At 43.8% G+C, this 27211-nt stretch overlaps 1 protein-coding gene across 3 annotated transcripts in view; it reads left to right on the top strand.

The window, feature by feature from the left end:
- The window catches only part of SKAP1 (src kinase associated phosphoprotein 1), a 391122-nt gene extending 364027 nt beyond the window's left edge, over positions 1-27095 (top strand). For 2 of the 3 annotated variants that reach the window (XM_069064333.1, XM_069064332.1), the window contains exons 12-13: positions 7781-7892; positions 26956-27095. In XM_069064333.1, the coding sequence (XP_068920434.1) occupies positions 7781-7882 (102 nt within the window). In that variant the 3' untranslated portion in view covers positions 7883-7892; positions 26956-27095. The remainder of the gene's footprint in view (positions 1-7780; positions 7893-26955) is intronic. The other variant, XM_069064334.1, reaches the window with a different exon arrangement.
- Positions 27096-27211: the final 116 nt, after the last annotated feature.

Here is a 27211-nt window from a genome sequence, read left to right as displayed (position 1 = left end):
TTCCAGAAGAGCCAGAGGAGCAAACCTTTTCTCTGTGTGTGTGTGTGTGCGCACACTTGTTTCCACACTGTCTCCATTGTACCTGGTTTTTTTTTCCACCTATAAATACCCTTTATAGTTTGCACGCTTGCCTGCCTGACTTTGTGAATGTTCAGAACAGACATACTGTTCCTTTTCATAAACACATAGCATCTATCTTACACGCACCCACTATCTATCTCCCAGTTCACATCGGCTATCCCATCCACCTCCTTGTCTGCAGAATTATGTTCAGCAAGGTCCCGATTTATAGGAAATAAATAATGAAAATGGAACAGACTGAGAAAGATAATCGAAACATTCAAATTGTTATTTTTCACTGTACTTTCGACCAACAGTGCCTGTAAACAAGTAGATGCTCCCCAAAAGGTGCAAAGGCCGAGTCCCTAAAATTAAGCATCTTCCTCCTTTACTGAAATCCAATAGAACATTGGGAAGGGGTGAGGGAGTGGGTGGGTTTCTTTACGGCTTCTTTGCAGGTTCCCTCTCTTCTATCTCAGGATGCGCCAGAGATCTTTCCATTTTTAAGTGCCAAGTGTTATTACTGATGTTATTATTTTTCATCTTTCTTTCTCCTTTGCCTCCTGTATAATTACACCGGTCTTGCCATTTTTATACAGTCATATAAGACAATCTGGAGAATTATAAAATAGAAAGAGAAAATAATTGCAGTGACCTTTTTAAAGGAAGCAGCCCTTGGGGTTACTGTAGAGAGATATTTTGATAACAGTAGATCATCTAATCACTGTTCCATTTTACAGAGAGCATCTCCGGACTAGGCAGAACCTCACACACTCTTGTCATTGTTTGGTTCCCTTTGGTGGGGAACATAGGAAGTTAACTTCAGTAGCTGCAAATGTCCATCCAACAAGAACGCCAGACTTTTCAACTGCATACAAAATAATAATAATAATTGGATTCCAAACAAATTTAGGAAATCGAGTGTGTTAGAAAGCAAATAATAAAAATATCCTTTCAGTAAAAGAGGAGGATAAGGTGATAAGAATGGCCTCCCCCCACCTCCTCCCTTCCCTTTTCAACAACTTTACCATTAAAGTTGCACCTACAGCTAGAAGTTTGTCCGTGAAAAATGGTCATTTTGTTTCTCTGCTCAAAGAATGTTATTAAAATGCTAATTTAAAAGAAAAAGGAGTTAAATATCTAGCGATGGTGCATTCTAATTGCAGCCATAATGAGCTCTCTAAATGTGAGTGCCCCTGACACACACAGAGCATAAACAGCCAGTAAACACATCATTAGTACCCACGTTCATTTATTCTGGCGACCTCACCATGACCCCACTGAGGGTAGGGTGAAAAGCAGGTGGATCTGGCTGTGACACCCCCTAGAGGGATTCAGGAAATGAAGCTATAAGGAGTTGCCATGGAAACGCCGATGTGTGCAGATGATGTAACACACCGACAGGCTGTAGGGCTTCGCAACTGGGACGTTGCCTTTCCCTCGCCAGAACAACCTTAAAGATTAAATTATTCATTTCTTTAATTCGCAGAGCAAAAGGAATCCTAATTTCCTGGGCCCTGCCTCAATCCTCTTCCATTTGTCTCTGTTCAGAAATAGGGGTTACTTCACATGTTTCATCTCCCTCTCCCCCCAATACCCACCTTAGGTTCTGATACTCCAAGCCTCCCCGTCACCATTCCTGGGAAGATTTTTGTAGCAAAGAAGGAAAATCAGAGAATGGGATCACTAAAATAAATTGCTTCCAAAAGGGCAAAAGGAAAACAGTTTGAGTTAAAATTGGAGTAGTGGGCCCTGTCCTTTCCTAAATCAAGGCACAGTGACCTGAGAGTGAAACAAGGGCACCTACCCCGGGCGAGGTGATTGGCTTTAGAGCAGGGGTAAGGCCTGTTGGCCCTGTCTGCCAAAGACTGCAGAGCCGACAGTCACAAACCCCAGATGCAAGCACCACATGCCCAAGGTACACGAGAGAGGGAAATGAGAAAATGAGCTTCCCTCCCGCCCCCCATCTCCAATTGAGAGAATCAAGATTAATAAAAATAATTCTTCAGAGAACGATCCCACTCCATCCTCTCCTATTTTGCACCAAACAGCCTCAATAACCTTACGGCAACAGCAGAATAACTTTTTTTTCCACGTTCTTTAAAAAGGGGGGGGGGGGATGTTACCGGAAAAGACAATCTTCTGAAATTATTTTAAAATAAAAAATATCCCGGCCTCCACACCCCCCCCCTTTCGTTGCACTTTAGATGAACCTGTGATATTGTAGCAATGGCCCTTGAAGTGCAGTCGGGAGGTGATTTAGGAGAATATTAAAGGCAAAGTGGAGATTCGAGGCGGCTCTCTCAGGGAGATCTGGAGAAATACGCAGCACAGATGGGCCGAGCAGATTAAACATTTCCGTCACATTGTTTCCAAATTGTGTTGTGGTGCCTGAGGCTGGAACTGCGGTCAGAACAAAACAGAGCCGCGCAAAGCTGGGAGCTGCTTCGTTTATGGAATACATATTAATACGACAGTCTCACATGGCATGGCAATCCTGTCGGCTCCGACCGAATGGGTACATTCTCTATTGTTCCTCAATGCCGTCCTTTCTGCCGGGCCCTCCTGCCGGCCATGTGTTCCCCTCTCTTCCCAGTTCTGCCATCCCTCTTCTTGAGGGTCCGACTGGAGCGTCTTCTTCCCTCTCCCTTCCTTAGTGTGTCTCTATACACCCAGCCTGGACTTTGAACTTCACTGCCTATGTTTTCCTCTCTTCGAGATGCACACATGAAAACGCTCCATGTATCATGCACCCTACACTATAAACATCCAGTTTGAACTTTCAGACCTCATAGTCATCCTATGGACCTCACATCCCCAACACTTGTTCCATACCTGAGAACGTCTAGACTCAGGAGACTGACCTCCTCCTCTCCCTTTTAAGCATTGAGTACTTAAACATTCTTCTTTCCTTCTAAGTACATATTCTGACCCAGGCATTTTTACTTGCCCTACCCAGCCTTTGCTGTATGCCATTGTACAAACGCTATTAGATACCTACCTAGTCTTGTCTACTCCATGACTAAACTATTGGCCATATTTTGGCCCATCAGAACCATCCACCACCAGTTCACAGAATTATGTTTAGCAAATTCCCGGTAACAACAAATAAATAATGGTTCAACAGAGAAATGTTAATAATTCATTTTTATTATGATTTATGAGACCAAAACCTTGAATAATGAAAAAGAAGAAAATGATTGCCAAGAATCCAAGACAAGGAGTGAGGCTGACTGGCAAACCCTCCAAGCTGCCAGAGGTTCCAGCTTCCCCTAATTCACTGACCACCCAGCTGACCATTTCTCCTCTAACTCTGAAAACACTCAACATAAAACCACTTGTGCCGGGAAATTGGCACCTGTTTGCCTGTAGTGAGTCATTCTGCCTTCCAGCCTTGTTTTTCTCAGAAGTTAGTGAGGGTGGTATTTATCATGGAGCCCTGACTTCATTTAATTTTTGACATCCTAAGAAGGCAATACATTTTCAAAATAGCTCAGGTTCCAAGCAGGATTTTAAAAGTTAGAAAATTCTTGACCAACCCAACTGTGACAACAGAATAACACAAAATCTGCATTGCTTATAAATTAGAATTCTCTGTTAAAAAAAAAAACCTAATGATAATAGATGATACACCACCACTAATAAGAGAAATAAGCAATCATAAACCAATAATTCTGTGACTGATTGGCCTTTCTTGTACATATATCAATGAGTCATTGATTTTCTGTGTTAAGAATTGATCAATTTTTCTCCTGGAGTAGAATCATATTGTTTACAAAGCCTACCGGAATGAGCTTTGGACGTTGAAAAGTACAAAGATATAAGAAATTTTCAGGGACTTCTGTCCCATTGAGGCCTTGGGGAACCCTGTTAGAGAGGAAAGAGAATTTCCAGGAAGGAAGTTTTTGTCATTTAATGCCCTCAGGAGCAATGAGGGTGTCAAGTTTGGAATGAAGCCCTCAAAAGATACAACTTTCCAGTCACTCTAGAAGGAATAAACCAGCTTAGTTGTCTCTTGTGCCAAGGAAGAAATGGTCCCTTCAGCAGGGAAGATGAAACTCATTGTGGAAGCCATGAATCACACTGGGAAAACCAAGCCTGGAAACATAGAATCCGAACTCTCCTTTCACCCCAAGAAAGCAAGACTAGGCTGGATTGATGAGGTAGGCCCAGGCCTCCAAGACCACAGAGGCTTAGTTTTCCTCTTACCCTAAAGGAAGATAGAGAAATGCCTTTTGTTGGAACAACGCAGGACTCACTGAGCCTGGAAATTGAATTCTCATCCCAGGACAGAGTGGTCATTCCAGGTCATGTCTGTGATACTCCAGGGGAGCAGTGTAAGAGATTATACAAATAGGAACCAGCAGGGAGGAGAGAAATTAAAATGTAGCAATCACGTAGTGGGGGTATTTAATCTCTTTTAAGGCTTATGATGGGCGCCTGCTGTTTTTCCCCTGATATCCCCTGACACCTACTGACAGGGTATTTGCAGCACCACACAGGGACTCAGGGCCCTGTGACAGGAGGAACACTAAGGAGGTCCGTGATAGTCTTGAAGCTGTAAAGAGCGACAGGGAAACCACTTGAGGCAGATTCAAGCTGTGTGATCTGCCTGTTGTTGGTGGCCATACTGCTTTTTTGCTTATAGAATTTGCTGTTCTTTTTTTATGGCAGGTTTGGTGGGGCTTTTTTTCCTTGTTGATGGAGATTAGCTGCATAAATCCTTTTATGGGGATGTGTGATCCCTCATAAACACTGTTGATGGTTGCTGATGAGGAAGACTGCATCTATTTCAGGTTGCTTCTTCAGCTGCTCTGTCCAACAGCCAGAGATAACCGGAACCAAATAGCCATTCTTTTTCCAGTTCTTTCATTATTTGGGTAGAAAGAGGGGCACAGGGTGAATGAAGAACTGGAAAGAGGTTAATTGGGCCTAAAGCTTTTTATGGTGAGAGGATTCATTGAAATAAAAGCTTCTAAAAACGTAGCATAGCCGGAAACAGGGACGGCTATGGAAATAATGTTTGGACCCTTACCTGGGAACCTTTGTGGTTGACATCTCTGAGTTATAAAAGTGACAGACTTTGGGATAACATAACTACCTGTGTGCATGAAGAGTTACCTCTGCCTGTGTGTGTATGTGTGTGTGTGTGTGTTAAAACACATGAACCCTAGTGCCTTGTAACAATCAGTTGAGGCATGGTGCTCACTCCCTTCATCTGGGTGAGGGTCCCCTTCACCAATAAGGGTTAAAAGGCTCTGAAATGTTAGCTTATAGTCAGTCTTTCCCAATATCCAGATGGGGAAAATTCAGACTATGGTGGGATCTTTGATTCCAGGAATCCTGTCCTTCCTTGCTATTCAAAAACTAAAATACAAGAATCAGCAACTTTGTCCAAATTCGAGTAAATTAACACCTCCAGACAAGATCAGAGTTCACTCTGCTTTGCTGGGGTCTGCCTGGCTGAGCCAGTGTTCTCTTCGTTTTAATAGTTTAATAAAAATTAGCATAATTAACGAACATCTGTATGATCCAGAGTGGTGCAATTTGGCACTTGGAAACGAGGGCTTAAACATGATTGCTGTGAGTTTAATGTTGTTTTAATTCTTTCTGGCACTGTGCAGTGAAATAAACGTTTGGTGGTGATCGTGCTCGGCCGGATCTAATTTGCATTTTTCTCCCTTTGATTATGAGCAATTGTGGACTCCCCAGCAATTCATCAAAGCAGAAATTATTTTAAAATACCTCGTGGTGTTCTGCCTGGGCTATAGCAGTGCATGGGGGGGTAGGGGGGGAGTGAAGGAAAAGCTTAGTTTTCTCCATTCATGCTTTAAACATCTCAGCCCCATAGCCCTTCTGGTACTCTGCCAAGGGACAAAATGTGAAAGAGGCAGGCAGATTCTGGGCCCACTAGGTCCCCAGATTAAGTTCCCAGGCTCTGATGGCAGGATGTAGTCTCTGAGGCTCAGTACTATCCTTCTTGCATTGCCATACATTTCTTTTTGTTTTCAAGGACTGAGGGCTTTTTCCACTCATTTCAGTTATTGCCACTGTGGTGATAATGCTGCATCTGAAAACAGTAGGACCCAGTGTTTACCTCAAGCAAAACAACAGTAACTTGGAGCAGGACACCTCTGTGCTGCCCTTTGGAGCTGCCTCATCTGCTTGATCCCTCTTTTCATTGACAGAGAATAGCTTCCCCAAGATCTAATCTCCATTGACCCAGCATCATCTGAAGGAGAGGCCATGAAGCATAAGCCTAGAGCCCTGCCTGAATTCCCAAAGCAGGCATGCCACATCTGTGACAGTATCTGGCAGGTGAATCCCGAATCTGTAACACATAGTTAAGCCATTTTGATCAGGAAGATCTCAGACCACATTGTACCTTTAAGCCCCCAACCCCCTACCTGTGAGGCAGTGAAAGGGCTAAGATTACAGTTTTTACTTCCTCTGGTATTGAGATGAAGGACCCTGTGGACTCAAGTACCACAGCTAGGTGGTAGGTAGATAGATAGCACAGAGCAGAATTACAAAGATAACTGAGTAGAGAGGCCCTTAACTCTTGTACCACTAAGTCAGTATAGAGTGGAGTGGAGGAAGGAAGTGTTAAAACAATACAGATAAGCCCAGAATGGGGATCTCCGTGCACCTCCAAACAAGGTAACTTTAGGCTTAGTGGAGGGAAGAGAAGAGGGGAGGGGATGAGCAGAAAGCATTAGTTTGGGCACATTTTTCTTTTAAGAGCTTCTGATGACAACAAAGAAAATATTTCCCAGCACTTTCAGGCCCAACCCCTCTGGCTGAATGTGAGCTTTTCTCTGGTTGCTGGAGGAGTCATTTGAGAAAGACTGGCTATCTCCAGGGATGGCTCCAGCTGCTCTCTTCCTGCCACCTACCTTGGAGCTATAAGCCTACTCAATCACCAGGGGAAACTACCAGAGATAGAACTAAGTCTGCTCTTTAGAAAAATGTCAAACCTTCATCTAAGAGTGTAGCCTCTGCATTACCTTGGTGATGGGTTATAATTCAGAGCTCCTTCAATAACCCCAGCAGGTGTAGAGAGGTAGCTTTCGGTTGCATAAATGTAATCCCAGAGATCAGGGAAGTAGGTAGTAAAAGGAGACAATGCTGAAAATACCCAGGTTGTTTGACTTCGAATAGATCTAGAAGACATAGCAAGGGGCTGTGGAAAGAGCAATGGATTTGAATCAGGCAGAACTGGATTCCCCACTTTTCAGCATTTTTACTAGATGTGCAACAAAAGGCAAATCACTTAACTCTTAACCTAAAATGAGGAGGTTGGATTGGACAGCTTCTGTACTCCAGCTATCACCCTCATCTCCCTCCCACCAGAACTCTGTACTCTGACCCTGGAATGATGCTGAACTCTGAAAGCAAGATTTTTCCTCATCTTGCCCAGAACCAGGCCTTCACTGTCTCTTCTGGGACAGCTCTATATCAGACCATTGCTTGGGTGCTACCTCTCCCCTTTCCAGCTCCCCTTTATATATATTATTCCCAATTAGAATGCAAGCCCTTTGAGGACAGGGACCATTTCACTTGCTTGTATACCCAGGGCCTAGCACAATGCCTGACACATAGTAAACAAATAAATGCTTTATCTATCTCACCTTTCAATTTTCCCATGAGAATTTTATAAGAGACAGGCAGCATCATGGTCAAATCCCAGCAGTAACTGTCTTCTGCCTCTCTCTTTCAGGAGTATAACATGTATGGCTGGTGGGTAGGAGAATTAAACAACCTGATCGGGATTGTTCCAAAGGAATATCTTACATCTGCCTTTGAAGTGGAAGACAGATGAAGCCTGTCAGGTATGGGCCTTTATCCAGAGAACTCCTGCTTGTGAATACAGACATGTGGAGTCTATTTCCTTTAAAAAATAGACTTCTCAGTAAAACATCCTACCATATCATATAGAAAGATATTTCCTTCATCAGCAAATATTAGCCAACTAATTCACCCTCCATAAGAGATGGGCTTTGGATTGTTTTGTTTGCTTGCTTGTTTCTGGTTTGGGTTCACCCCAAATTCAATTCAACAAACATTTATTGAGAGGCTACTGTATGCAATACCTAGTGGATAAAGTGCTGGTCTAAGAGGTCAGGAAGACCTGGGTTCAGATCCTACCACTGACTGTTTTCACTAAACCTTTCAGCACTGTAAGGATTTCTGAAAGAGAGTTAGGAAGTGTTGATGGGGCATTTGTAGGGAAAGTTCCTCACTGGGAGCTCCCTAACCCAATGAAATCCGAGATCCCATAAAGGCTTTGTAACAGGAACAATGGGAAAACAAAGGAAAAATGTTTCAGACATCAAGAAGTGTGCTTCGTGCTAGAGAGATACAAATGTACACAAGTAATAGACAGAAAATATATGTAAAGTTATTTCAAAAAGGAGAATGCACTGGGGAGATCAAGCATGGTCTTGTATAGAGGTGGGCATCTTTGGAGCTAGAAAGGGATTCTGTGAGGCAGAAGGGAGTACGTTATAGGCATAATGGACCCCCTTGCAAAGGCACCAGGGTGAGAAATCTGTATGTACATGTATATGTCAGGTATGCACATTAGCTAGCCAGCCAGCATGAGCAGAACAGAGTGGGCATGAAGGGGAGCAATATGAAATAAGACTGAAAAGCTATGCCACCCTTTCTCCTGAGACCCATTATTACCATTTACATACACTTTATCAGTGCCATGGAATAGGATGAAGTTCACCAACCTTGATGGGAGCAACCCCAATGGTTTGTCAAGGCTTGATGAGTATGAACCAGTCACCAGATGGGTGTGTGTATTGGTGGTGGTGATGAGGGCCTTAGGGAAGAAGACTTGGGCTGGTAGTCTAGAGGAGTCATGATGCTGGAAAGATGTTAACTCCGTCTTCTGACTTAAAGAAGGGTGGACCACCTCTGTTTGGGGATGGCGTTTTGTGTTAGAGATGATGTTAGTGTGACACTGGGCCTTAAAATTTCTTAGACCAGAGCCAGCTACAGTACATCAAGGGAGAAAAAGGCAAATCTGGGAATCTGGCAAGTAGGTACACAAAGGTAGATGTTGTTTTTCTATGCCCTTGGTCAGCCATCGGGTAGCAACTCAAGCCAGTCCTTGAAGCCTTGACTCTAGACTATCCTCTACATATCCTGAATCACAGCTAATCAGAGGATATAAGTTCAAATCCTACCTCTCAAACTTATTATTGAGGATGAAATCACTTAACTTCTGGCCAGCAAGGTGGCACAGTGAATAGAGCACATTGGCCCCAGAGTCAGGAGGACCTGAGTTCAAATCTGACCTCAGACACTTAACAATTACTAGCCGTGTGACCTTGGGCAAGTCACTTAACCCCAGTTGCCCTACCTTCCCCCTCCAAAAAAAAAATCACAACTTCTCTATGCCTCAGTTTTGCTCATGTGTAAAAATGAGGGGAGTGGGGCTGGACTAGATGACCTCTGAAATCCCTTCCTTTTCTACATCTATAAACCTCTTGTCCTTGTCTAAAGAGGACTCCAGCTGTGAGCCGCTGCTTTTCTTAGGGAAGTCTTTCACATGTGCACTGGCAGAACCCATTCCCTCATTCATTTCTTTCAAAGGATTTTAGACATTAGAGCTAGCAAGAACCTCAGAAAGTGATTTGTCTGAGGTTACTTCAAGGCAGAATTGAGATTTGAACTGAGCACTCTGACTCCCAATCACACTACAATTCCTAAAAATGTTTTGCACTTGGATGGGTCCAGACCTGCGCATCCATCAGAGCTGACTAAATTGCAACTTTAGGGTCAAAGAGTTTCCTGGGGCCCTGAAGGTGAAGTGATGCCCATGGAGTCACTTAAGTGAAGTAAGAGGTCAGAGGCAACACTCGAACCCAAGGCTTGGCCCTCTGCTCACCCGCCTTGCTGCCTTCTTGACTTGAGCGTGAATTGTATTTAAGTGAGGCAGAGCTGAGACATCACCTTCATGATATCATTGGGCCTCTTTGAGAACAAAAGATGAACAATACCAGCCATGCTTCCTCATGTACTGTATCCAAAATATCTCCATGTTGAGACCATGGCGAGTATTAAAAACTTCTTTTCGACCTTCACCTCATAAAAGCAAATTCTTATTTCCCTCCCATCTCAGGGACCCACAGCACATGTCCTCTCCCATCTGCCCTTTTGGGGCAACAAATGGGATGTGAAACAGCCATAAAACAAGTTCCATCTTCACCTCAAAATGTATCCTCTCCCCCCTGACCCTTTTAAGATTGATCTTTCTACCAGACGACCTCAGCTTTCCTGTTGTTGTTTGTTGAGGCCTGTCTGAGTCTTCGTGACCTCATTTGGGATTTTCTTAGCAAAGATACCAGAGTGGTTTGCCATTTCCTTCTTCAGTGCATTTTACAGATGAGGAAATTGAGGCAAACAGGGTTCAGTGACTTGCTCAGGGTCACCATTTCCAAAGTGTCTGAGTTCAGATTTGAACTCAGGTCTTCCTGACTCCAGGCCTGGCACTCTATCCACTGAGCCACCTTTCCTGACTTAAAATCATAGAATTTTTGACTTAGAGGCAGAAGGAAACTTGGAGATTATCTACAACCCATTCATTTTATAGATGGGGAAAATGAGTCCCAGAGAGACCAGTAAGGTGATAAGAGGCATACTCAGGATTTGAACCTTGTCCTCTGGCTCTGAATCTAGTGCTCTTCCAACTTCACTTCTTTTCCCTTTAAATTATAACAAAGAACTGGGTGTGATGGAGAATGCCTTCAGTCCCTGCTGCTGCAGAAGTTCAAATTCAAGAGTTGTGGGCTGCCTGTGCCAAAGTGGATCAGGTGTTTACACTAAGCTTAGCACCAGTATGGCTTCAGGGGAGCAGGAGGCCTCAGATTGGCTAGGGAGGAGTTCACTGGCCCAAGTTGGGAAAGTAGAGCAACTTCATCAGTGTTGATCAGGCCCATGAAAGGCTACTGCACTTCTAGCCTGGGCAAGAGAGATGATAGAGGGAGGGAGTGAGAGAGAGACAGAGAGAAAAAAAGGAAGGAAGAAAAAGAATTGTAACAGAGAAGGAGTAGTGAAGTTGTCAATTGATCTGATTTTTAAATCACAGTGGATAGAACAGCACCAGGCCTCGAGTCAGAAGATGTGAGTTCAAATTTGACCTCAGACACTTTGGAGCCAGGTGACGCTGGGCAAGTCACTTAACCCTGGTTGCCTCAGTTTCCTCTTCTGTAAAATGAACTAGAGAAGGAGATGGCAAACCACTCCAGTATCTTTGCCAAGAAAACCCCAAATGTGGTCACTAAGCATCAGACACAGTTCAGATGTCTAAACAACAACAAAACAAAATACCTCTAGCACAGCCAGATTTAATTTTCTAACAGTGTCACTATGCCTGCTTCACCCATCTCCCTTTACTCCCTTCCCAGGCAAAGGAGAGAAATTCTTTCCCAGGTAGTAAAGTAAAGGTATGGTCAGAGAAAGTAGTAAGCCTGCCAGTGGAAGCCGGGAATGTCTCCTTCCAGATAAACACTGGCTTCCTTTTGTTTGTCCCTTACTGGGTTCTCCCTTTTCTGTCTTCTGGCTCTTGCTGAAATGAAGTGGTAGCTGTGGACAGCTCCCTGTGGGGACTAGACTCCCGGCAGATTGCAGGGTCTTCCACAGGCTCCTTTACTCAACCATCCAATTGTGTCCAACCCTGGCAACAGTGGATTCAGTGGCAGTGACGGCCCTGGAGATAAGGGGGGGAAAGGAGCACTTTAGTCAACATTGGACTATCCGTAATCAATCTTCAATGTCCTCCTTTCCCATTGCCTGACACACCTAAACTTCCAGCAGATGCGTTTCCAGTTAGTTCATTCTTTCCACACATTACATTTTGAAAAATGTGAAAGTTGGGTGGCTCTAAAGTGGCTTGTTTAGGTTCAGCCCCCAGGGATGGTGGTTGAAGGTCACTGTCATGGAGCATGGCAGGGGAAGCCTCCAGATCACCTTGTTTTGGAGAGAAAAATTCAGTAAGCTGCAAACTCGGGGTATTGATTTCAGACTGGTAATAGCTTCTCTCTTCCACAGGGAATGAGGTAAAGAAAGGAAGGGGCATGTGTGTATGTTCAATTTTATGTGGTAAAGAGAGAGGACCCAAACTAGGAGAGGGAGGGAGAGAAAGAGAAAGGGGGAAGGGAGAAGAAGAAAGAGGCAGAGAGACCAAGACCCACCCTTGATCTTCAAGGTGTCTTCCATTTCTTCCATTTCTACCATTCAGCCGTTTCATGCCTGGCAGTAAAAGGCCAAAGGGCTAGTGTTGCTGGGCCCTCCTCTGTGCATGGAGTGATGGAGGAGGAGAAACCACTAGGTGGCAGTAGCTATTAAGAATTCACCCCAGAACATGGCCCACTCCTTTCAGAAATAAAAATGGTGGGGGTGGGGTGGGAAGGAGGGTCATTGTACCTCCCCGAGAACAGGAGCCAGTTAAACTGCAGTGACTAAAAAGACTGGAGTAGGTCATACTACTGGTGGTCAAATGAACCTTCCAGAGTCTAACACCCTCTTCCTCCCTTCCTTTTCTCATACAGATGTTCTCTCCTAAAGAGGGTAATTTTCTTCTTCTGTAGGAACAAGGATACTAAGCTCCCTAGTTTCATATGGTAGAATCAGAGGACCTAGATTCAAATCCTACCTCCCACCCATGTGACCTTGGGCAAGTTATTTGCCTCTCTGGCCTTCAAACTCATCTGTAAGATAAGGTTGAACTTGATGGTCTTTTGTAGTTCTAAACTCTCTAATCCTTATATAATTTTGTTTTCAATTATATCCAGCTCTTCATGACCCCACTTGGGGTTTTCTTGGCAAAGATAATAGAGTGGTTTGCTATTTCATTCTCCAGTTCATTTTACAGATAAGGAAAATGAGGCACACAGGTGAAGTGACTTGCCCAAGGTCACACAGCTACTAAGTGTCTGAGGCCAGATTTGAACTCAGAAAGATGAGTCTTCCTGACTCCAGGCACAGCAGTCTATCCACTGTGCCACCTAGCTGCCTTAATCCTTATATTATGGCAGTTCCCAATCCATTATGCTCCTCTAACATCTCTTTTTAGAGGTTCCCTTAGGGAAGATGGAGGGAGAGCTGGGTGAAAGAGGGGAAGAAAGAAAGAGCAAAATGACTTGGATTTTCCTACATCCTGCTTAGCTTTAGGAGCCTGACCCTGTAGTTCTCAAATTGTGGTTTCCTCAAAGTCCCCAAGACCTTTTTGGTCCCCCAAGGAGATCCCAGAAGGCAAAACCATTTTCATAATAATACTAAGATGTTTTAATTTCTAATATGGCAAATATTAATAAATAACCCATAACAAAAGTGTTTTAAGGGTGAGGAATCCTCAGTAATTTTTAAAAATGTAAAGGCATCCTTGAAACAAAGAAGTTTTGAAAACTACTGGCCTAACCTATGAGTTTTGACTTTACCCTGGGGCACAAGGCAGAATCCTGTTAGACCAAAAGCACTGAAACAAGAGTAAACAAAACTGCCCCCCTGAGACACCCCCATGCCCCTCAACATCACACATCCAACTCATTTTCAGTCAGCCCTACTCCTTACCCCATCATTATCACAAAAATCAACCTGTGCCTGAAAAAGAAAGATGGAGAAGATAAAGAACTGACTTAGGAGCCAGGAAAACAGGAGTTTAAGTCCCTCCTTTGACACCTACTGATAGTGTAACCCTGAAGAAGTCCCTTAACTTCTCAATGCTTTAGGTCAGAGGTGTCAAGCAGGCCCACTTCAAAAGGGCCCAAATCAGATCAAAATGTAATTGGGAAATAGTTAACAAAATAATAAAAATACAGTAAGACATAGATAATGTGAGTATGTGGTTTTCTAAGTCATCATGCAGCCAACAGGGACCCTCATGAATGGTTCTGTGGCCTCCTGTTTCTATTTGAGTATAACACCATTACAGTAGACAGACAACTCTCTAAGACAGACTGCAGACAGGGTGCTGACTTGTATTGGTACAGGGAGTTTCCTCACCTGGAACTTCCCTAGACCAATGAAATTCTGAGTCTAGTCACTATCCTTGAAAAGAAATTAGGCTACACTTAAAAGAAAGAAGCATGAGATCAAGAGAAAGTGGGAATGCTACCATAGTCCTGATGCCAGTCATTACCTATATCTGTGACATTTTTTAAATCAACAAAAATTAAACAAGCCCAGTCCTTCAAGAGCATGCTTGGGGGGGGGGGGGCGAGGATGCACAGAGAGTGGAGTACACAGGTAGAATGTAAACCCCGGGGAGGCAGAATTGTTTCATTTTAGTTTTTGTCCCCAGAATCTTGTTGGCAACTAGGTGGTAAAGTGGATAGAGTGCCAGGCCTAAAGGTGGGAAGACCTGAAAGACCAAAGTTCATATCTGACCTCAGATACTTACTGTGTGACCCTGGACAAGTCATTTAACCCTGTTTTCCTCAGTTTCCTCATCTCTCTATGAAAAACCACATCAGTGTTTTTACCAAGAAAATAGAAAATGGAGTTGAGTGAACTCAACAATAACCAGTCTTGCATAAAGTCTGCTGAGGGCATGGCAAAATCAAATAATTGTGAAATTGAATTGAATTGAAATAAATATAAGATATATGCAAATTAATGGAAGAGGGGGGTGGAATCAAGAAAGGTTTTGTTTAGAAGATGGCAAAAAGATTGAAAGGAAGCTAGGAATCCCAAAAGGTCTCAGAGAGGAAAAAGAACATTCAAGTGGAAAGAGGATCCTGTGAAAAGGAATAGAGGTAGGAATTATGAGATGAAGGAAAGGGTTGCAGAAGTTGAGTGAGTGGACACTACCTACCAGACGGACCTCCCCTGAGAGAAAACATCTGTTGAGAGAAGGCTCTGATCTTGTCCTGGATGCCTGGTGGAGAGGGACCACAGGGGAAGGAGGCAGCTCCTACACAGTCTTTCTACCCAGAATCCCAGCCCACTCAGACTGATAGTCATCAGCTTGGCCAACCGCTACCAGATTGCAACCGGGTAATCAGATTACCATGACTCTATTTGACTCCACTAACTAAATCACCACCTTACTGCCTTCAACTAACTGGATAACTGGTGCATTACACCATTTAACTAACTGCATTACATGCAGGATGGCTTCATAATCTAGACTAATTGCTCCGGCATGTGAAATAGGAGAAGGGTGGGGTAGAAGGTTGTTGTTTTTTTTTTTCTCTCCTTTCTACTCTCTTCCTCCACTTTAGTGGGGGTGGAGGGAAGGGGTAGAACTAAGCTCCTAAATTTTAAAAAATCAACAAAAATACTTTTGCCTTTAACAAACTAATATACACATTTAGTCCCAGGAATATACAAGAAGTGGTCGGGTGGGCCCTATGGGTTTTGACCCACTCTTGGAGATTTACAGTATGAAAGCAGCAAAAACTCAGTCTCCTCCAACCCCTCTTTGCTTTCCTTATTCTGTGCTCACCCATGCAAAGGGACAAATGTGCCTCAAACTTCTAGCTTAGTAAGGCTCAAGATTTATTAAAGGCAGTGTGCCATGATAGCAACAGCTGTAGACCTGAAGTCAGAAAGACAGGTTAAAATCTAGCTTCTAACACTCACCACCAGTGTGACCATGGACAAATCACTTAATCTCAAGCAGCTGTTTACAGTTGTTCATGGCAGAGCAGGGATAGTGCTGCTTTTGGAATCTGGGGACTGACTGAGGTTCAAAGCCAGACTTTGTCCCTAATTAGCTGTGTTACCTTGGACAGCTCACTTAACCTCTCTGAGGCTTCCATTTTCTCTTCTGTATTATGACCTGTTCATTAGAGTAGATGACTGCCTTCCCCACCTTTTTTTGGGGGGGGTACTAAATGACCCTAAGGTCCTTTCCAGCTCTAAATCAATGTTCCTGTTACATTTGAGACTAAGAAAATTAGATATGAGCTTTAATTTACTATGAAATCTTCTAAGATGCCACATTTTTCTTATCCTAGTCTATCTTTTTACCTCTCAGAAATCTAAATCTTGACTTGACCCCCTCGACAGGGAAAAGAAAATTATCTTCCTGCTAAATCCCAATTCCCTAAATCCATAAAGCTGGATTCTGTGTTAGATATCACAGTGCCAAAGAGAGTTGAGAAAATATATTTGCCTCACTTAATTCAGAAGTTGGGCGCTATAGGTGAGGAATGTTTTGTAGACTTTCAGATATAGGAATATGCTGGTTGAATTTGCTGAACTAAATGTTTTCCTTTTTTGTTTTGTTTAATCTTTGTTACAAGGAATAGCTTTTTGATGATGGGATATGTTCAAAAATCAATGTGACATTAAAAACAAAAAGTGCCCCTTTTTTTATAAAGGAAAGGGAGCAAAAGAAACTAGAGATTGCTCACTACACATTTCCTACACGATAGAGAATACAAATCTCAAAATTTGTCATACCACTTTAAAAAAATTATTTTCTTTTAAATGTTGCACTTTTTCTTCAGTTATTCTTTACTAGTGAACGGATGAATGAAAAATGTCCATTAAACACAGAAAGGCATTTAAGCACTGTGCTAAGCAATGGGGATACAAAGACAAAAGCAAAGACAGTGCCTGCCCTCAAGGAGCTTACTTTCCAATAAAGACAGGCAACACACCTAGGGTATAGGAGGTCAGGGAGAGACACTCTGGTCCAGAAAGTTACAGGGATGGTGAATGAGGCCAAAGGGGAGTAGATTGACACACCTCCTTCCAGGAGCAATGGTAGAATTGATGATTTGATCATAGTTCCAGAAGTGGTGGAGAATAAGGCAGGGGAATAAGGTGGGGAATAAAGCATGTGTGTACATGGTGGACAAGAAGATGGCCAGGGAATCAAGAGTAAAGTGAAGGGGCAGCTAGGTGGCCCAATGAGTAAGAGCACCGGCCCGACTTGGATGGTTCTGGCCTCAGGTACTTAACACCCACACAAAAATAACTGGGCGTGTAACCTTGGCCAAGTTACTTAACCCCAATTGCTTTAAAAAAAAAAAAAAGTAAAGTGAAGCTCTGCCAGGAGGATACTGTCACTAAGTGAGTCCTCTCAAGGTTGAAGTTCTGAAGATGAAAGGTTTCAAACCTCCAGGGCATGCTTTCGGAAAAGAAAAGCAACTGACCCCAACTTGATTTCAAATCCTTCCTCAAACTTTCACTAACTCTAAGACCCCAGACAAGTCACCCAACTTTTCTGGGTCTCAGTTACCTCATCTGTAGAATTCAAGAGTCAGACTCAACTTCCAAGATGACCTGCAGCTCTAAATCTATTATATTTATGACTCCGAGGTACTCGTGTCAATAATATTTATTTACTGCCCACTGTGTATAGAACTCTATATCACATGTAATAGAAATTTTTTAAAGTAATATTTTATTTATTATTTGTTATCTTGCTGACTCCAGTTACATGTAAAGACAATTTTTAACATTCATTTTTTTTTTTTTTAAGCAATCGGGGTTAAGTAACTTGCTCAAGGTTACACAGTCAGTTATTTCTGGGTGTGGTGCTAAGTATCTGTGCCCAGATTCGATCCCCAGGTCGTCCCAACTCTGGAGCCGGTGCTCTTACTCGCTATGCTACCTGGCTGCCCCCATTCATTTTTTTAAATTTTGAATTTCAAATTTTCCCTCTCCCTCCCTTGCTTTCCCCCTCCCTGAGACAGCAAGCAATTTCACATAATTTATATATTTTCAATCATGCAAAACATATTACCATGTTAGTCATGTTGTGAAAGAAGACACAGACCCAAAGGGGGGAAAAAAACAGAAAAAAAAAACAAAGTGAAAAATAATATGCTTCAATCTGCCTTCAGACTCCATCAGTTCTTTCTCTGGAGGCAGAGAGTATTTTTCATCATGAGTCCTTTGGTAGAGTTGTCTTAGATCATTGTATTGCTGAGAATAGCTAAGTCATTCACAGTTGATCATCATAATATTGCTGTTACTATATACAATGTTCTCCTGGTTCTTCTCACTTCACTTTGCATCAATTCATGTAAGTCCTTCCAGGTTTTTTCTGAAATCTGCCTGCTCATCATTTCTTGTAGCACAATAATGTTCCATTACAATGATATCAGGCAAACTTTTAAAATTAAATGTGTTATTAGAAACTTGACAATGAACCCCAATAGGACCCTGCTTAGTAATGTTTTACACTTAATTGCATTTCAATGCATAAAGTATCTTGACACTTTTTTTATTTCCCCAAGTCCCCATTATAAATTCAGTCTCATATACTTTTCTTCACATAAACAGTTCATGGGTACTCATTTCTTCTTTTTATTTCATGGGATCATAGATCATAAATTTTAAAGCAGAAGGCACCATAGAGGCCAACCAATCAGTCCAAAGCCCTCATGTTCCAGGTGAAGAACAGGGGCCTAGAGACATTAAATGATTTCCCCAGGGTCACACAAGTAATAAGTAGCAGAGCCAGGAATCAAACCCAGCTTCTCTGATGCTAAATCCAGCACACTTCTCAATTGGGAATCCATTCTGAATTCTAGACACCTCAGTTTTATTGCAATAAAAGGTCATTTTTTAATCATTTATATCCACAGTACTTAACATGGGACCTTGTACATAGTAGGCACTTAATATCCATTTGTAGACTTGAATTAAATGAATACCTGTGTAATCTTGAACAAAGAGGGAGCTAAGTGGCTCAGTGTTTAGAGCACCAAGCCTAGAGTGAGGAAGAACTAAGTTCAAATGTGACCTCAGACACTTGCTAGCTGTGTGACCCTGAGCAAATCACTTAACCTCTGCCTTAATCCACTGGAGAAGGAAATAAACTACTCTACTATCTTTGTCAAGAAAATCCTATGGACAGTGTGGTCCACAGGGTCACAAAGCCAGACAAAACAGAACAACAATCTTTAGCAAATCATTTCCTCCCTCTCTGTTTCTTCGTCTGCAAAATGAGGGGTTTGAATGAGATGATACAGTTAGGTTTCTCTGTAGCTTGATTCAGGATTTCCAATCTTTAAAAAGGAGCCCATTATAACAGGATTCTTCTGAGAAAGGAAATAGGAAACAGGAAGAGTAGGAATACTGAGCCTTATGATCCTATGTGTGAGCTATTAGAGGGAGAGAGAGGATTTGGTTCAGTTCAGCAAATATTAAGTGACTACTGTATGCAAGGAACTGTACTAGATGCTGGGAATACATGGACAAAAATAAAACATTCCTTGCCCTCCAAGAGCAGGCATTCTACCAGGGGGTAAAATATGCCAGTTAGATGGCACAAAGGATAGAATTCTGGACTTTTGTTGTTGTTCAGCTGTTTTTAATCTGTCCGACTCTTCATGACCCCAATTGAGGTTTTCTTGTCAAAGATACAGGAGTGGTTTGCCATTTCCTTCTCCAGCTCATTTTACAGATGGGGAAACTGAGGCAAGCAGGGTTACGTGACTTGCTCAAGGTCACACAGCTAGCAAGTGTCTGGGACCAGATTTGAACTCAGGAAGATGAATCTTCCTGACTCCAAGTTCAGCAATCTGTTATCCACAGCACCACCTAGCTTCCACCTAGGAAAACCTAAATTCAGTTCTACCTCAACATTTACTGGTTGTGGGACATTAAGCAAGTCATTGAACCTGTCTTCGACTCCATTTCTTCATTTGTAAAATGAGAGGGTTGAACTGGATGGGCTCTAAGGGCCCTGTAGACTCTAATCCAGGGGTGGGAAACCTGCAGCTTTTGAGGCCATGTGTGGCCCTCTAGGTCCTCAAGTGTGGCCCTTTTCACTGAATCCACACTTCACAGAACAAATTCCCTTAATAAAAGGATTTGTGCTGTAAAACGTGGACTCAGTCAAAAGGCCAAACCCGAGGACCTAGAAGGCCACACGTGGCCTAAGGCTACAGGTTCCCCACCCCTGCTTAAACCAATGGTCTTAGGTTCACAGGTTAGTCAATAAATACAAAGTCTATAATTATTCTGTTCTCCTGCAATAGCACAAAGTTCTTAGGAGTATTAGGGTCAGATGTACTTTGCCTCAAAGGAAACCTTCCCCCATCAATAGTAAAGGATAAACAGCAATAATAGTAATAATAATAATAAGCATTTACTATGAGCCAGGCACTAAGCTAAATGCTTTATAAATATCTCATTTGATCTGGAAGGAGGTGACTTTACAAATGAGGAAACTGAGGCAGATGGTGTCCAAGGTCACATAACTAGTAAGTGTCTGAGGCTAGATTTGAACTCAAGTCTTGCTGACTCCAGGACCAATACTCTATCCACTGTGCCACCTGAGTGGATCAAGTCCAAAGTACTAGCCTAATTTGTTAAATCATCTTCCAAATAGGCTTTTATGGCCAAAGATTTATGCCAACTCCCCTATATTCAGAAACTGATTTCTTTTTTTTTTTTTAAGATTAAGTGGTTGGAGCAGGGATTCAGTCAACCAACGAGCCTTTATTTATTTATTTTGCTTTTTTTTGGAGGGTGGAATGCAGGGCAGTTGGGGTAAAGTGACTTGCCCAAGGTCACATGGCTAGTTAAGTGTTGAGTGTCTGGGTCTGGATTTGAACTCAGGTCCTCCTGCCCTGACTCCAGGGCCGGTGCTCTATTCACTGTTGCCACCTAGCCACCCTGGGAGCTGAAGATATTACCTGAAACTCCCATCACTTGGTTTAGCTTAGCAATTCTGATGAACTCCTATCTCCATAGGGTTTGGCTCTTAATACAGACCTGCCAACTCTCGTTACCTTTCTTTGCTACCCAGACCATTCTGGGGAAAATCTGGTGTCCCTGGCAGGAGGACACTTCTGGAAGTGTCGAGTTTTCAGCAGGTGTGTGTGTGTGGGTGTGTAGCTCCATAATGGGGACCCCATCCCAGCCAGCCTCGCCTCTGTGCCTGGCAGAGCGCCATTGAATCATTTTGTAGAGCTGGGCAACTGTATGATGCTTCTTTGCCTCCTGCAGCAGGAGTGATTTCCAAGAGGATTCTAGTGCTGGTCCTCAAAGAAGACATCTGGTTCCGCTGGAGAGACTCTCAGCCTGATTGTGAGCATCTGGCCACCTTTTTGTCCCCCGCATGGGAACACTGAGTCATCCATAAACATTTCCCATCCAAAACTTGGGTCCCAAATAAGGCACTTGACAGTGGCTAGCCCTGAACTAAGCTGACCCGTCCATTCATTTGTTCATCCATACACCCATTCATTTAGTCAACAAATATTTATTTAGTGCTTACAAGGTACAAGGCTCTGGGCTAGACTCCTCAGTCACCTCTCCCTGCCCCAGGATTTCCCCAAGTATATTCATTTCCCAGACACTTCAATGGCAGAAAAATAAGGCCAACGAAAAGGCAAACAAGGGGAAATGCCTGAAAAAGCTTAGTGTTCAAAGTTTTGACTTCCTCATCAAAACCATCATCACAAGAGCACTTGGAAGAGCCAGAGCTATTTCTCCCACTTCTGGATTGGGCTATTACAAGTGAGTGCTGAAAGTACTGAGCATTTGGAGTGCCAGCCTCAGAGGGGAGAGGGGAAATCTGGACAGTAGAATGAATGGTATCATGCCTGGTATAAGCCCTACCAGGAAGGCTGATGCTGATGGAGTAAATGAACTCAGGATGCCAATAGAGCATCCACACTAAGTCTGGCACCAATAGGGTAAGCCCTTGGGAAGGAGAGTTCACCAGGTTGCCTAAGGAGGGGGGAACAATCCCAAGTCAGAAATGGAGCAGGTCCTGAGCCAATCAGTAGTAGGATTAGGCCTGAGAGGGGCAGATGCCCTTCCAATTTGGGTGAAATAAAGAAACCTAGTCTCAAAAAAAAAAAAAAGAACGAATAAGCATTTATTATGCATTTATTCTGTGCTAAGCACTGTTAAGTGCTGGAGATACAAACAGAAAAGCAAAAGTCTCCATCCTCAAGAAGTTTACATTCTAATGTTAAGTCCTTTTCAGTTCTGTCTGACTCTCCTTGACCCCATTTGGGGTTTTCTTGGCGGAGATGCTGGAGAGGTTTGTCATTTCCTTCTCCAGCTCATTTTACAGATAATAAAACTGAGACAGAAGGGTGAAGTGATTTGCCCAGGATCACACAACCAGTAAGTGTCTGAGGGCCAGATTTGAACTCAGGCTTTTCTGACTCCAGGCCTGGGGCTCTATCCACTGCACCACCTAGCTGCCCATTACATCCTGCTAGGCAGAGATAATACATAGAGAGGAATACTGGCCAGGAAGGGGGTGTTTGGGCCTGGGAAGTTACAGTGATGATAAGTAGAGTCATAGGATTGACAGTTGATTGACAGGCCTTTTACAGAAGCAATGATAGTATTGATTTGGTTACTGTTCTCAGAGGGAGATGGAGATACTTACACAAGTCTATACCTTCAGAAGCTTTGACTCTTTTGACAGAGGGCTTTTGGACTACGGTGAAAGCCAGCCTGTGGGACTAGCCCTACCCTTAGCAGAGCTGGAGACCATCAAGTGGCTTCCCATGGCAACTCCTTTCCTACCCCTCAGTTCCCTTACCCTGACTCAAAGTGAAGTCCTTGAGATGGGTAGTGGACAAGGTAAAATCAGGAAGACCCGAGTTTGAATCCTGCCCTCTGTCATTTGCCAGCTGAGTGGCCAAGGGCAAGATACAAATTCAGTTTCCTCATCCATAAAATTCCTCTAGTTCCTTCCTCTCAAGGTGGTGAGACTCCAATGAAATGCTTCGTAAACCATAAAGCATCAGTATCTTTCCATTCCTAGCTAAGGGGAACAACGCAGATACGAATGCCCAGTGGCTCAGTTAAAACAATAAAAACAACAGCCAATCCCCTTGCTGCAAAGGTACCTCCTAGATGGGCCTGCCTGGTGACATCATTTTAACCTTAACTCACCCCTGACTGGTCCTGTTTTATGTTTACCAGTTATGGTCATATTTGCAAATATTTAGATGCCAAGCATATGTTTTCTAGCCAGCTCATCTCTCCTGTCTGCAGAGCCTCAGTTGAGGGCCCTCCTCCCCTTCTCCCCAAGCACACACCTTCTCTCCCTCCCCTTCCTTTCAGCAGACCCCTCTAAAAGATGCACAGGAAGCTGATTCCAGCCCCAGGGAAAAGCTTTGAGGTTAGAATAGAAATAAGCATAGGCAGCTCTGAGATTAAGAGTCTCTGCCTCGTATCTCTGGCGCAGCTTGGCAGGGAGTGGGGTTGGTACAAAGTCGGGCGAGGGTGCTGGTACCCTTGCTGCAGTCACCGGGGCAGAATGGGAGGGATTCAGGACAGATTTCCTTCTTTCTTGCTGCTCTGAGTTTCCCCGCCTTTGACACTGGCTTAAAGATACCTCCTTGCAGCTCTTGCTGTAGACAGTCCAAAAAGACATGCTAAGGGAAAAACAGTACCTGCCCTGGTGCCTAAAACTGGGCAAGGAGGTAGGCGGCCAGTTTAAGTGCTGCATTAGGCCAGCAAGGAGAGGGGTTGTGGGGCCTGGTACTCGCCAGAGCTCTGACAACTTGGGTTCCCACAGGCCCAGGATCTGAGACACCTGGAAGGGTTATTAGCAGGATTGGAACTCATCCCTCTGCTGGGACCAGATCATAATTACAGTAATTTTCTAACAGAGCTCTGCGGTAGGGGTGTTTAATCAGCATCTGACTCCCTCATGCTCCCAGCCCTCATCACTCAAGGAGAGGAGTGGGATGGCTCTTAAAGAGACAGTACCCGCCTTTTAGCATTTTGAACAGATGTGTCCTAATTGGTAGAATATATCTAAGTCTCGTAGCTTACAGCAGGCAGGTTGCATTGCATCCAACACAACTCTGTTTCTGGCTCTTGCCATCCTGTGCCTGCTGCAGGAGAGACCTGGGTCAGATGCCTTGTGGATCTATGGGCCCGAAATGAATTGGCCACTTTGGGGAGGTGGGGGGTGAGGGGAAGAGTTCACTTGAACAGAGCCTTTGTGGGGAGGGGAAGAGGGGTAGTATCAGCTAGCTGCCATTGGCCAGAGCCAAGAACTATCTGGCAAAGCCATCAGCCAGAAGTACTCCAGAGCAAAGTGCCGTGTATTAAGTAGTTTAGTTCTAAGGTGAGTGGAAAGGAAGGGGACTGACCAAAGCACGTCATCTGGGGGTGACCGCCCAGATTTTTACCTCTGGTATTCCAGCTTTGCTGCTCTCCTCACATCACTCACACCTTTCATTGGCAGGGAAAGTGCTACATGTTTCTCTCCTTGGATGGTAGAAGCAAATAAGCTACCTCCTGGATGAAGGGGAAGAGAAATTATTCACTCTGAGCTATCCTAAAAATCTATCTAAAAAACTATCCTAAAAATCGTGGAGCTTGTCATTCTTTCACACATAAGCCTGTTCATGTTTCTTACATGGGGAGGCTTGAGGTCCCCAGCTTCCCACCCTGAGCAGTGGGAGACATCTCCCCTTAGAAGTGATTCTTGACCATAGACAGACACCATGACTGGAGCCTAGGTGCCCGCTGCTGAGCTCAGACGAGGGGGATTGCCATACTAGCACCAGAACCAGACCTCCTCAGAGGAAAGAGGGATGAGGAGCTAGTAGGGGTTGGAGTGGAGGGGATGGAGCCAGGCCAAGCCAGGGCAGGAGGGTGAGAAGGGGAGAAGGAAAGGGGAGCAGTCACAGCTGGAGAAAGATTACCTTGAGCCTGGCTCTGTGTCTGCCACAGAGCTGACCTCAGGCTGGCAGGAGGCAGGGGGAGGAGAGAGGAGCGGGCCTAGGATCAGTGCCCCTTGCCTGATTGAAGGAAGTGGTTATCTCACCCTGCTATAGTTATCTGCTTGGCTTTAGCTTCGTCTCAGCTGGCTGCTTACACATAAATCCACAGATGCTACTCCAGCCCTTCGCTGAATGCTCCTGCGGCCTCCGGAAAGCAGGCTGAGTTGGTCTGTTTCCATCCCCACCACCAGCCCCTGGACACTCCTACCCCCACCATTCCACCCACCCCTGCTGCTGGGAATATATGGTAAAATCACTGTCTGCTAGAGATAAACAGATTCATGTATCAAAGGCAGACTAGCCTAATGTCTGAATAGATCTTGAAAAAATGAAAATGCCTTCCCCCTGCTCTTCCTGATTAAGCCATGGTTACCTAAAATTAAGCTAACGAAAAAGAAGATCCTTTAGCTATTGAAAAAAGAGGGTACCTATGACCTGGTAGCAGTGCTTGCACGGAGCTGGGGAGGAGGTGACAATTGTTTTGAACAGTGATATTGGGTTGTTTTTTTTTATTTAATTTTACATAACTTTGAAGTATCTATCCTGTGGCAGCCCACACTATTTACAAACCTGGATTTTTAAAATTATTATAAATGTAATCACTATCAACAGGAAAAAAAATCACAAACAAGGGGCAAAAATCTTACCCCAAACCCTTTAACAAAGCAAAACCATACAAATAGCCCAGCAAAGAAAATGCCTTTGCAGTGTGTTCCCTTCTCATCCAGACTAAAGTTCTTCCATCTTTGAATCTGTTTTCTCTCCTTTATACGTAGAGGAATGAGTGGCACTCTGTATGAGCTAATGGGCAGGTTGGCCTTAAGAGTCTGAAAGGCACAGATCCCAGGGCTGCCTTGGACACAGTCCAGCTTGGTGACCCCAGACTAGGCTCTTCACATCTCAGCTTCAGTTTCCTCCTCTTCTAGCACTCACGTTACAGGGTGGTTGGGAGGATCAAATGAGTTTACCGACAGAAATAGATTTGAAAACCTTTACAATATTATAGAAATGCTATTATCATGAGTGGCCGACCTGCAATTCAACTGTCTTATTAGTCTTGAGAATTCCTTTCAGTTATGAAATCACAGATCTTGGAAGACCACCACCACCAGTTATGGTCAGTATGTATAAATTCTGCTGGTTTTGCTCTGTATTACTTCACATAGGCCTTGGAAACCAGCTCTTTAAATAAGCTCGGTGTCTTCTAGATGACAAAAAAATAACAAGCCAAGCAGTTAGTTCACAACAGAAAGAGGAGAAATGAGCTGGAGAGTATGTTTTCGTCTGCTTAGAGATAAACAAGCCTGGGACCTTTCTTTCCCTACACAAGTTGTATTGTCCACTACTTGTCCACCCCAGGCTCTCAAGAACTGGTAGCCACTTTGGCCAAACTTATGGATATGTAGGTACAACACAACCAGTGAGACCTTGAAAGAAGGGGCTAATGCTTTTTTTGTTTGTTTGTTTGCCTTTTCTGGTAGCCCCAAGGTTGTCTTACCAGTTAAAAGCTTCCCCTTAGAATTCTACCATAAAACAACCCTTCCCAGTCAGGGGCCTCAGAGACCTCAGGCCAGGGCAGGGAGGACATTTGGCCAGCCTTAGACTAAAGCCATGCTTATGGGTGTGTGCTGACTCTAATTAGTCACTTAAAAAGACCATGGATGGGGGTAATAATTTCCCTATCTTCCTTCAGCTCCTGCTGTCCCATCAGCCCACCCTGCTGGCAGGACCAGGCGCTGAATGCCAGCTCCTGGAGAAAAAAGTGGGGAACAGAAGACGACCAACCCAGCTTGCTGTTTTTTTGGCTGAGCAGGGAATTGACACAGACCACCTCCGGCTCATGTCTGGAAGTTTCGAGATCAGAGAGCTTCAGGCACAGCTGGGTTCACAGCTGCACCATTTGGAGCATTGGACTTATTAATATTCATGAGCCATCCCCACCAATCGGTAGAGCGGATGCCATTAGCTTAGCATCTGTCAGGTTTTTTTGTAGGGGTTGTGTATGTGATTTTTGTTGTTGTTGTCCTTTTAAATGAACTTCTTTTGACATTTTGGATTTGCCTCTCTAGGCACTTGCCTACATGGTACTACAGCCTCCTTGTACCACAAAGCCACAACACAAGAGAAAAGGGGAGAGATAAGGATTAAGTTTGGGGAGCAGTCAAGGCTGCCTGCCTGTTGATCAAGTTTATTTCTTTTTCAGCACCTGGCACCTCCAGACAGGCAAAGCAGCATCAAGTAAATTATACCTAAGCAGGTATATGCAGAGACCTGAGAGAAGAGCTGGCGGGCCAAGCTTTTAGGAAGACACCCTTCTCTGCCAATGGTTAACCCAAGCAGTGCACTCCCCTGCCCAAGGAGAAAGGGAAGGGCTTGCTGGGCACAGCTCTCAGTCATTATTTCCACGCTGATAAATTCATGATTTATTAAAGTAACTTACTGCCAGTCCTGACTCCCTC

The sequence above is a fragment of the Petaurus breviceps genome, unplaced genomic scaffold (genome assembly GCF_028583685.1).
Source record: "Petaurus breviceps papuanus isolate PSGF00001 unplaced genomic scaffold, PetGlider_PUasm1.0 90630, whole genome shotgun sequence".
NCBI classification, from domain to species: Eukaryota; Metazoa; Chordata; class Mammalia; order Diprotodontia; family Petauridae; genus Petaurus; species Petaurus breviceps.
This window is presented reverse-complemented; position numbering and strand designations above follow the sequence as displayed.